The sequence below is a fragment of the Aptenodytes patagonicus genome, chromosome 3 (genome assembly GCF_965638725.1).
Source record: "Aptenodytes patagonicus chromosome 3, bAptPat1.pri.cur, whole genome shotgun sequence".
Lineage (NCBI taxonomy): Eukaryota > Metazoa > Chordata > Aves > Sphenisciformes > Spheniscidae > Aptenodytes > Aptenodytes patagonicus.
In genome coordinates, this window is record NC_134951.1 from 22,105,571 (window position 1) to 22,117,964 (window position 12,394).

General features: G+C 38.3%; 1 protein-coding gene across 13 annotated transcripts in view; it reads left to right on the forward strand.

Moving 5' to 3' along the window:
- MYT1L (myelin transcription factor 1 like) overlaps positions 1-12,394 on the forward strand; it is a 311,977-nt gene that overhangs the window by 277,366 nt on the left and 22,217 nt on the right. For all 13 annotated transcript variants that reach the window (XM_076332840.1, XM_076332843.1, XM_076332852.1 and 10 more), the window contains 3 exons: positions 1,643-1,705; positions 6,574-6,657; positions 7,982-8,203. In XM_076332840.1, coding sequence (XP_076188955.1) covers positions 1,643-1,705; positions 6,574-6,657; positions 7,982-8,203 — 369 coding nt within the window. The remainder of the gene's footprint in view (positions 1-1,642; positions 1,706-6,573; positions 6,658-7,981; positions 8,204-12,394) is intronic.

Genomic DNA, 12,394 nt, shown 5'->3' on the forward strand with positions numbered 1-12,394 from the left:
CAAAAATCAGGTTTTATATCTTTCTACAAGCAGAAAGATTAATGTGTGATGTCAACCTGTATATTGGTCTTTAAGATATTAAGAGTCACAGTAACACTCACACCTTCTAGTCAAAATCATGGTCTTATACTTGGTCCTGTGCAAAGATGTAAAGCAAGAGAAAAGGAGAATTGTCTTTAAGGATGTTGTTTAGACTTCTTGTCCAAAGCACACAGGCTGTTTGTTATACAGAAAAGAAACTTCAGTGATGTAGTGAACCCCAGAGGTTTTACCAGCTTACATCCTGGAAGTGTTACCATATTTTAATGTTTTCTAATGAATAAACTGAACTGGTCCAGAGGAAGACCATATGAGAACTCCATTTAACAAATTCCAGTTTAATTTATCTCTTTCAAGGTTGCATTAATGATGTTTGAAGTTCGGCCCTGCTGAGCTCCTCAGAAGTATGTAATGCTTACTAGCTTTAAGGGGCTAAAATTCAGCTTAATGGAATGTGACAGCCCCATTGCACTGAATTCTGGGTTGCTTAATTCCTGATTTTAAGAAACTTTCAAGTCTCTGCAGAAAACTTAGTGAAACAAAAGTTTACCAGTATGGACCAACTTTGAGGAAAGCACACATGTAACTAAAGGGTGAAAGCCAAAGTCTGCATGAACTCTGGATTCAGATAGTGAAAGAATTCAATGTTACGGAAATCGGATGTTTCAGAATGCAACATCTGAATTTGTGCGCATGCTTTTTTGAATTTGAATGCTTTCTTCAAATGAAGCTTTAAAGCATGGCTAAAATTCAAAACTCAGGCTCAAGAAAAGTGGCTTTTTGGAATTCATGTAGCATTTGTCTGTTCAGTAAAATGAATATGAATTAATTCTTCCTTTGTCTTTTCTGTGATTCAGTGTAGCAGTTCAAATACCAGCTAATGATTTTACTTAGCATTATAATTTAGCTTATTCTGTTGTGATCGCAATCATCTTTGCAATATAGAAAAAACCACCCGTTTTCTTTGATGACTCTAATGTCGTTCAGCTATTAGAAATTCCACTGATGGCTGTATCAGTGACTTCTCTATCTGGTGCTGTAGCTTGGTGTTTGGGGGTGCTTGGATGGGTTACCATTTCTCCGCAAGAGGCCAGCATTACTGCCCCGTCTACACATTTCCTTTTCCTTAAGCATCCCCTTCGCTTCATGGAGAGGTGGAGGGGTATCTCCATGGTGCGACCTCATGACACTATGCAGTGGGATTAGAGCAATAGCTCTGATGGAAAACAAAATGGCTTGCTGTAATGGTAGCCATTACCTAAGAACATAGCATGGGGATATTCCATTTCCTGTCAACCCTACTCATTCCTGGTGGTGCGGGGATGTCAGGCTGCTGCTGGAAATCTCCACTAATCTGCTGATACTAGAGATATCCAGAAAGCGTTTGAGTGGGCAGGTGAGGAGTAGCAAACAAAAACATTTTATGAATGAAAAAAGTATGTTTCTCCCCAGTGTGGAATTAAGCTCAGGTTTAGCAATGGCTAGAGGTCCCCAGGGCTGGCACCTGTGGAAACAAGGACTGAGCCAATGAATATTTTTTAATGGGCAGTTATATCTTTTCTGTCAGTAACACTGGTCCATATCTCTTCCATTATTATTCTAGGTGTCCCACCCCTGGGTGTGATGGCTCTGGGCATATTACTGGAAATTATGCTTCACATCGAAGGTATGTAAAGAGAAGGTTTTGTTCTTTAAAGCAAACAACTGAAGGGCTAGAAGGGACCTCAACAGACCTCTCTTCCCTCTCTCAATACTGAAATAGGATCGAGTGCGGTACATAGACATGGGTTGGTCTAACTCATTCTGTTTATCACCAATGAATAACATTTCTCGGTTTCAGCATGGCTCACTACCCAAATAGGTAGGAAGGTTTTTGCTTAATATCTAGCAAAATCTTTGTAGAAAATGAACCCAGTTTTTCTACCTTCTCTGTTAGCCCAGGGAAGCAATTCAACATTCATAAGTTTCTGCTGCTTTACATTCTGAATGACTTAACTCTTCTCCTCACAACCTTACCTTTCATGGACTCAGATTCTATTCCTGCATTGTTTTCCCCACAAATTATATTTCCTGATTGTTCCTGTCAATCTCTTCCAGACTTCCTTCCTTCCTTCTTGAAATGCAAAATTGGACCCAGTTCTTTACCTCCTCTCCCAGCTGAAGCTTTACCAGCTTTAATCAGAGGGAAAAAGTACCTCTTTCATCTAATATGCACCAGCCTTATTAGTACATTTCAGAATAAAGCTTGGCTTGTTTTTAAATCGCAACACATTGTACATAACTATGTCAAGCCAGAAGAATGGAAAGAGAAATTTATGTATGAAAGCTGTTACCTTAACTGCCTAAACTATAACTGTGATCCTTACCAAGGGCCAAAGAAAGCGTCACATTTACTAATTCGGGTATTGTTGGTAACCCCAAAATGAATTACGATGGTACCACTGTAGAGGTAATTTTATGAATGCTGTGTAATTAGCAATTCCCCTGTGGCTATCTGAGAACTATAAATCAGTAGAGATGAGCTGCACCATATTTTGTAAATAGCTATCCACTGTTTAATCAAAGAATAATAGTGTAGCCCACCTCTCTTTTGTTAGTAAAGGCTCTTTAGTCCCATGCATAGTAATACTTTTGAGTCTGGATATTTGCTTGCTTCACCAAGTCCCTGTAGTTTTACAATTGGCTATAACTAGTCAATACACAAATTCCCAGTTTAAATGTATTCCTAGTAAAAGCAACAAACAATTTCAAGTCAAAATGTAAATAACATAGAGATTGGGAATGTGCCATACCTTTACATGCTGTAAAAATGAAAGATCACAATAACAATTTTTGTAATGCACAGTTAAACGTCAGATGTACAAATAACATTATAAAGGAGAAGATGTAAACATTTTAAAAGCACTTACATGATGTAGGAGATTAAATCACACTTTCAAAGGGATTTAAGGTCAAATTTAGAACTACATTTAACTATATAAGCATTCATCAGCTCACACCTCTACCAGCACTATGCTTGGTGTAGCTATGCCCTGACTTCACTATTTCAGGAAGCTGTTTATGTATTGGGTCATCTATTTAACCAGAAAACAGGCAAGACAGTGAGGATGCAGAAGGCAAAGTGTCGCAAACAAGAAACCTAAAAGCTGGCAAGGTTAGCAGGGGAGAATCACTGCATGTCAGCTCATTTTTTAAACCCTTTCCCTGGGCGCTGTCTCCTGGGTGCTGTAGGACCAGACCATGAGCTGGATGGTGTTACTTACTTTCGTCAGTAAATTCTTATGTTCTTGTATTTTTGCGAATGAGTGCTGAACCAAGTTTTTATTTGATTCTGCAGCATACTCAGTACACATAAAGATATAAAAAGTAATTCTGCAAAACTGAATGATCTGGAATTTGTCCGGTCCATTGGGATTTAACACATTCAACCTTTTGAAATGCCACCATGTCTATACTGACCACATAATTCACTCGTTTCTCTTCCAAAAGGCCTCCGGCAGCCCCGGGTCCTTGGCTGCCTGCGGGCATGGGGGCACTGACACTGACAGAGTAATGTCTTCTTTGCTTAAAACCACCAGTGTCCCCAGAAAACCTGTCACAATTACACGGAGACAGCCTCACACTGTTCAGGTCATGATATCTGTCGAGGCCATTTCTGAGGTGGTGAGGCTGGCAAAATGCACGGTCTTTAGAAGGGCAGCAAACCAGTAGCCTAAATCTGCAGCTGTTAAGTATGAAAGACCCCACAGCACGTTCACAAGACGTTCATTTTCCCACACTGAAAATTAGCATTTACCTCTGCTTGCATCTGAGTTAGCATCTTTGTTTGCATTTGATACTATCACTTACAACCCTTTCAGTTTCAGAAGGAAAGGAATGACAAAATTCTCTCCTAAATGGCTGCCAAGATGCCTAGGCATGATCTGTATTTAAAATGGCTGCTCAACAGCAAGTACACATGAAGGCAGATTTAACTCTGCCATAACTCTTTGCAGTTCCACACACCCATTCAATGTATGCAAGAAGATATATCAGCACATAGCGGTGTTGAATTTCCCTTGTTGTCTTTTATCTTTATATATAAGGAATTAAACTGATAGAAAAATGAAATAATTTGTTTACTTTGTAATAGCTTCTCATTATTACAGGATAAAAAAAATTAAAGCAAAGGCTCATCTTTGACATATGTTTTCTTGGTGAATCTGCTGTCAGAGGAAAAATGAATTAATCATAACTTCAGAAGCTGTCTGTTGGAAATGTCTGTTTAGAGGACCTGAAAGGTCTTAGAATTTTCTAATAAATCATAGTGCCAGAATAGAAAGATCTATTGCAAGAAGATGATGCACCAAAATACCAATAAGTAGGTGATAATTAAATTGATTTAATATGTAGAAAGCATTAAATCATTAGTCAAGGCAGAAATTCTTCGTTCAGATTTTGTTATGAAAATGTCATCATCTACAAGCATACCCATCTGTACACCTACTAAAAAAAGTATTGCTTTCTGAGGCATTTCTATTAACTATTTAGTCAGATGCAAAACCTGATTATTCTCACACAGTGGGTACAACTAGTCTCACGGATAAGCTAGGGATATCTGTAAACTCCTGTCGTCTCCCCTTCACTTTCTGCAGCCCAGGTTGTATGGGGAGCAATGAGCCAACCTGTTCCTGAACTGCCCCCTTGCCCCAGAGCCTGCTTCCTCTTATTCTAAATCCCTCAGACTCTGTTCCTCCTGCCTCTGTCTTCTTACAGATTATGATATTATTATTTTTGAAGAAAACTATTTTTAAGTGGCACAGGCTTTCTGAGGTTTAGTTTGTACACAGGGAACTATGGTACTTTGGTGTGCACTATGCAAGTTGGAATAAACAGCAGCTTGCTTTAAAAAGGAAAATGGTCAACTGCATTTAAACTAGAAAATGAAATGGGATGAGAGCACAGGCCCAAGCATCAGAGTGCAGATGCTTACACTATTAAATTGTTAGCATGTCCCCTGGCATGGTACTGACCCTGGGCCACTGAAACTCTCCCAGGCAATTCTCAGACATGATTTGGGGCTCAGCATGGGTCCAGATCATTCTCTATAAGCAATATGGGTGTAGCTATCCTGCTTTACAGAGACACAGAGTTTAGTTGTACAGAAGTGAGCTTGTTGGTCTTGGGTCAAAACAGCAGTTCTAGGTCCTTTCTGTTTACCAGTATAGATGTAGCCATGCCATCTCACTAAAAGTTGCTAGGTAATACACTATGTCCAATATCTTGTGGTAACATTCCTCCCTTTCTTTAATTGACTTATTTATGACTTTGCAGCATGTAAACTCTATTGTTGTCTATTTTTCATTTACCAACACAGAATTCTGTCTGTGATTGCATCACCCTTTTCTCTGCTTGTTCCTCCCAGTCCTTGCTGCTCTTGACAAGACAAAATAACTGAAAATTTTGCTACCACTGTTTCTGTCTCTTCTTCCTGAAGACAGGACCTGCTATACAACACTGAAGTACCTTTTGTCATGCTGAAAACAAAAATTTAATCCTCTATTTTGTTTCTTTCTCTATGGAAATTTTTCTTTGGTGACACTACTTTGTCTGTCGTCTCAATACTTTTGAAGGTGGTGTTGTACTGATGGATTTCTTTTTTGATGTTGATATATTAAGATGGAAATAACATTTAAATAGAGGACAAAGCATGATTTTTTGATAGACATATTTATGTCCTCGGATAGCAACTACTTAAAAAAATCTTTAAATATCTATTAAAGTAATTGTCAAGTCTACTAAATGGTTTCTATAATGAATTCTTCATATGCAAAGGGAAAGCTGAGCTTATAAAATCTTGGAATAGTTATATCTTTTTCCATCTTCTGTAGTTAAAAACATTCTTAGTGTCTAGTTAAATGTAACATTGCTTAGCCTAATGTATAACTTTGTCTCTACCAAATCTTTTTGTCTTGGGGAGTTCTGAGCACTTAAACTCTTTCTCAGGAAGGCATTGTACAGCTCTGCCATGTTTTTATTCAACTGTTCTGTACAATTCTTACATGACGATTGAGAAGGTTTGATAGTGTTTCTAATGTGCTCCCTAGAGAAATCTTTATTCCTACCAAGAGACCCAAAGACTCCTGTTTTTTGAGCCTATTCTTCCATCCCGCTCAGACATACAGAGGACGTAACGTCTCACAGCCCTGAAACACTGGCTTCTATTCCTTTTAAAGTTGTCGCTGCTGCTGCTGAGTCAGCTGGAGGGATTATTAGGCAGAGAGTTTAAGAGCTGCTTTCCCTGGCTCCTTGGGGACTGCCTGTGCGTGTGGTTTGCACAGTGCCTGCAGTCCTGTCCTGCATCGCAATCTGAGATACACGGATTCCCCCTCGTGGTTGCATACTGCAGCTCTCCTTATTTAAACCGCCTGAGCTTTGATTTTGGAAACTGGACAGGATTACCTATTCTGCCAGTTTTTCAGATAGAAAGCATATCCCTTGTAAACTGTACCCAAGAATGAGAAATTGCATTTTTAAATGTTTTCTTTCACTCAGTCTTTCAGGCTGTCCGCGAGCAAAGAAAAGTGGAATCAGGATAGCACAAAGCAAGGAAGACAAAGAAGACCAAGAGCCAATTAGGTGAGAACAAATATTGTCAAAGGGCCTTCATGTGCTTTATAAGGTCATACATATCTTCAGCTTTTTATTAAGGCATAAGTGTTATTGTGTGATAGTTATCCAAGAGCAGATGGCCACATTGATTTCTATGAGTGAACTGCAAATCAAGGTTCTGTGCTGACTTATTCTAGCCAAGGATACAATCTTCTATAATTTAGAAACAGTTTTAAATGTGTTTTTCACATGAAATTAAAAAATTATGTAGATCTTTATCTCCTAAAAAACCCTAAACGTGTTTGCATACTATAGACAAACCATACATGCTAAATAAAGTAGTTATGGGAACTGAGTATTTATATGAGATTGCTGCAACAAATCTGACTGTTTATGCAGTTTGCAAGAGGAACAAATGCCTACCTATAGGTCTTGGTTTCTTCTTGCAAGGTGCTCTGATACCAGTGGCCACCGAACTCAGCGGGTTTAGCGACTGCTTAGACCGTTCAGGACTGGATCCTCAGTGGAGCGTTGCAGCAATATTTTAGTGTAGGACAAACACTGAAGTAACCGGCCTTGTTTTGACATGTGTTATGTAGCAGTGTACTGAAAAAACATTATTTTCTTAAAACATTTCACTCTGAAGATTATAACCTGTTCCTTCTAACCCTGGTTATTTGTTTTTTAGAAGTATACAGGGCAAATGTATGGGGGAATTCCCAAGTAAGGAAAACCATCAGATGAATACGGAACTGCCTTCATTGATATCTCTAGGCTGTAGCGCATAGTTTGTTACAATCTCTCCTATTCAGAGAGTGGTTAAAGGTGCTCAGCATTTCTGATGAGGCCCTATGATCACTTCATACCTAACTGTTTATACCTAACATTTTCATGACTTCAGACAAGTCTTCTTTAGATTCCATACACATAAATAAAATGTACCAAGGATTATACTAAGTAGGTTTTTATGCTTATAGAGTTTTTATGGATAATTTCCCTGCTGCGTGGAGCTCAGTAGCCAACATTTCAATTCCAGTGTGATATTTACTGTAATGAACACCTGCAATTCAAATATATATCTTAGTCCTTTTGTTGCAATTGCACAATATCAACAGCTGTGACTTCATCTACTGGCTAGCCTCCTTACAGTTGTTGAATGCACTTTTTTTTTTCATATTAGCGAAGTTCTGCTTGTAATTTTACCCACTAAAGGGTATCTTGACTATTTTTGAGACCACAGTGCATGATTGTTCTTTTCTTTTCATGTCGGGTTTATTTTGACTTTGTTGTAGAGGCTACCAGGTATATGATGGCAAGACAATAAAGTTTATCTCATCTATCTGCTATCCAGATGTCCAGTTCCTGGTTGTGATGGTCAGGGTCATATAACTGGAAAATATGCATCCCATCGCAGTGCGTCAGGGTGTCCTCTAGCTGCCAAAAGGCAAAAGGATGGGTACCTAAATGGCTCACAGTTCTCTTGGAAGTCAGTGAAGACGGAAGGAATGTCATGTCCAACCCCAGGATGTGATGGCTCAGGACATGTCAGTGGTAGTTTTCTTACTCATCGTAGGTGAGTAACTGTGGCTTATATTTTTCACTTACACTTATTATTTAAATTAGATTAGCAAGATTTGAAATACAGCTTTTTGTCATGGCATTTCTCTGTTCCTTTTGAATTTCATTATTACTTTGAAAAATAATCTTCCTACATATATTTGTAGATAACTGGAAATCAAGACACACAATTTTTTTGATGAAAGTACTTGCAGGTAGAGACCTAAATCTGAATCTATAAGACACAGAAAATTTTAGGGAAAAAAGTGTGCATGACAATAACTGTAAACCTGGTATTGCTTTAGTGAGTGACTCTGGACAAATTACCCTAAGATAGACTTTGTAATACACATCTGAATCCCCCTGATTTTCAGAGATGTTGAACACATTGTTGATTCCCAAACATCAGAGCATGGAACTAAAGATTTTTTTAGGAACCAGTTCCATAAAAACAAAGTAATTTTATTCATTTGGTAATGAAAATGTTTGCTCAAAACAATAAATGTAGAGTACAGTAGATTAATTAAAACTAATGGAATACAAATATTTGACAAAAGAAATACAAAGCCCAATTTTTCATAAACTTAGCAAAAATAAGAGAACTTCAGTGATGACATTTTTCATAGCTTTTAAGAGATTAAGGAAGAGAAAGTGGCCAGTCCATTAGGGATAAATCTTGCTGCCATTTTAGATATTAGGTTATGAGGAAGCAAGGGTGTTCTTGGAGCTTTGGGTAGGAGTCTCAGCCTGAACATGACTATAATGCCAGAACAAATTTCTTATTATATAATCACTAGTATAAAACTCTATTACTTCAAATATGTCAAGCCAATATACCTAATTTATCACTTTTCTCCAGGCAGACCTCAGTTGAAATTCTGTACCTTTTAGTTAACTAAACCAATCTAATCTTGTTTTGTAGTCAGTTCTAGATATAGAGGTGAAAAGTGTACTTCTTCTTCTTTCTCTTGCCTCTATTTCCTTTCATTCTTTTTTTGACAACCCTTTAGAGCTTAACTCAAAAGCCTTACCCTTACTGCAACCTCTCCAGACTTCGTGTACGTCGTTTCTATTTATTGTTTAGGTTCAGAGCTGTTTTTCTACTCAGTGTTTGTATGGTACCTTCCATGAAGGGATTCTGGTCCATGAGCTGAGGTGCTACCTAAGTGGTCAAACATATTACACAGCCTGCAGCTGCCATAGGCTTTAGGGAGCGGCAGATGCGAAAGCCCCGACCATTTGTGCAGATGTCCACATGTGGATTTAAGTTTCTGACTTTCAGTAAAATATCAGTATTAGTGTTCATATTTCAGTTTAGCTTTCTTCATAATGGTGTAACATTTATTTAACTCATAGAGATCTGTCATTAAAATTTTGAAATTATTTTAGCTTTAGTTGAAAGGTACAATATAGTTACTGAGAGATTGCTTTCAAGGAGTATTTACATAGTATTTACAATTTCAAGGAGAAAATTATTGCAACAAGAATAACTAACTGCTAAAAGGAATGTACTGATACTAAATTTAACTGTTCTTCAAAATTAAGGGGCAAATGGTACCTAGAGATTTTTTTTTAAAAATAGGAATATTTTCTTGAAAAAAACAGAATGAAATTTAAATTCTTTTTTTTTTTTTGCAATGGAGAAACCTAAATATGACACTTAGCCACATAGCAGCCATGTGCTTTCTTGAGTACCGTTATCTTAAGTAGAAACTGAGACATGTAAAAGGCTTGCCTTATAAGACCAGTTTTGGGGCAAAAAGGTCCATTGTTAGAGGAGAGCACCAGAAGATGAAAGGTTGCTTAAAAAGGCTGGCTGAAGTAGACTGATCTTACTTAATTGTCTTGATGTAATAAAACACCGATATTCTAAGTTGTTGTGAGCAAGTTTAACAATTTCTTGAAGCTTCCATAAGCTATGGCAATATTAATAAAAAGCCATATTATTTTAAAAATATGATTAATTCTTGTAGAATTCTTAAGATGCTGTTAAAAGGGCTTAGTTCATTTGCTCACACAAAGAAAAGCGCTTGAAGCCATTCTAGATGCCTTAGAATAATTTACATGGCCTCCAGCTGTTGCTGAGAAAGGCACACATCTGTGGTAGGTCCCGTGTCATATTTGCCAGCCTTAATGATATGTCTTCTCAAATGGCATTTCATGCCTGTTTATGGACAACTGAATCAAACTCTGCACATAGGATTGAGCTTCAGAACAATTCACCTACTTTAAGAATCTGCGTATAGGTGAAGAAGGTGCTTTTGCTCCTCTTGCAGTGAATGGAGTCAATGGATCCTGGAGAGTTGTTCACTTCACCTGTGAAGTAGACACCTGCCTTTGATCAGAGCTGTACCCTAAACGTCACTGGGTGCATCAACGGGGAGTGGGATTCCCCTGCCTACAAATAGACAATGCCATTGGAAGTGTCGATGGGGAATGCAAGATGGCCATACTGGGCTGGCAAAAATGACTGAAGACATGTGAGACACTCCCATTCTTTGATTGTGACAGCTGAGAGCTGGACGTGCTTGGCAGGGGATCTGGAAGGGTGCTAGACTTGTTAAACCAATAGGCCCCAGAGCTCCATGGCAGCTTTGACACATAGTATCCATGCAGACATTTAAACCTAGGCGTCCTAATCTGGAGTTCAGTCCCACCTAAACTACAGGCTATGCATTTCCTTACCTAAGGATGGAATATCCCTTCACTTTTAGTGTATCCATTTTAATACGCTGTGGTCTCATCTTCTACCTCTAACATTTTGCTGTACAGCTATGGCTGTAAGTCTGAAACGCCACCTTCTGAAGAGAAGCAATGCTATGACAATTACACACTGAAACCAGGCTTATGTACAGCTTTTTGCAGGTATAGCTGTGTCCAGCATGCATGCAGAGTAAGCAGGGCGATGACCATTAACTGAGTCAGTAAAAGCTCCTAGGGAAGTAGTAGTTAAAAGTCTTAAATTTTGGCAGTACAGCTTGCTTCTCTCATGATAGGTCACTTTTCTTCCCTAGTACAAATATTTTTCTACCAGCAGACTTCTTTAAGCATATATATTAATTGCATGTGTAGTGTCCTTAATGTGTTGTTTGAGATTTTTATATTCTGCCATTCACAGACAGCTGTTAACGTGCTATTATCCAAGCAGCTGTAATACTCTGGAAACTGGAATGGCAGACTGGCTTGTGAAAATGATTCCAACTGTTGCATTAATGTAAAAAATACACATTGAGGTTTTTGAGGCAAAGATTTCTTAGAGCTGTTGTTGCACCTTGTACACATGGTGTAATTCCACTGATATCAATGGGCCCTTGAGATGATCCACAAGTGCTGGTAAATCAGTACTTAGTTAAAAACCTGCTCCAACTGGTATTACATAGTCTGGAATTTAAATATATGCATATTTGTACATACATGCTTCTGAAGTAGAAATAAGTAGTCAACTGAAAAAGTCACAAATTTCAGTAAGTTTTGAATCCTACCCTATGAACAAAGGCACCAGAAAAGGTTTCTGTTTATTTAATGTTAGCCATGCCTGTCTGCAGAAATTCATATGAATAGTTTTTATTTTGTCAAGGAGTTTTGCATAGGAAAGAATGGCAGCAGAGGGTTATCAGAAGGGACTTGACGCATAGGTTTAAGAGTGCCATACTTCAAAAAGGAGCCTGTGATAGCAGGAGAGGCCAGTGTGAAATTAGGTGACCTATCAGCAGTATGAAAATGAATTGGAAGGCAGGTAAGCATGGTCAGTAGATAGGTAAATGAAATAGGTTATAATGAAATGCAAATTGTTATTATACTGTAGCTTTCCAGCTTGGTTCTTGAACAGGCCCTTACATCCTCATGTCTGATTTAAGAAGATTTTTCTGGATGGCATCATTTCTAATACAACGATCACTTGGGGACTTTCTCAGAATATACTTGGATTTAGCAACCCTGCTCCTTAGCACAGAGGGGGAAATGTGCTTGTGCTGACTTCAGTGGAAATTGCATTCAGAAATGCCTTTTCAGATCTAAACCAATGTTCCTGCTCCCATCTCCTGCCCACTTTTATTTAAATCAACGTTCACCCATTTAAAACACAGTAATGTTGATTTTAAATTCCTTTTACTATGGAAAACTGTTGTGGTTTAACCCCAGTAGGGAGCTCAGCCCCACACAGCTGCTTGCTCCCTCCCAGCAGGATGGGGGAGAGAATCTGAGGGGT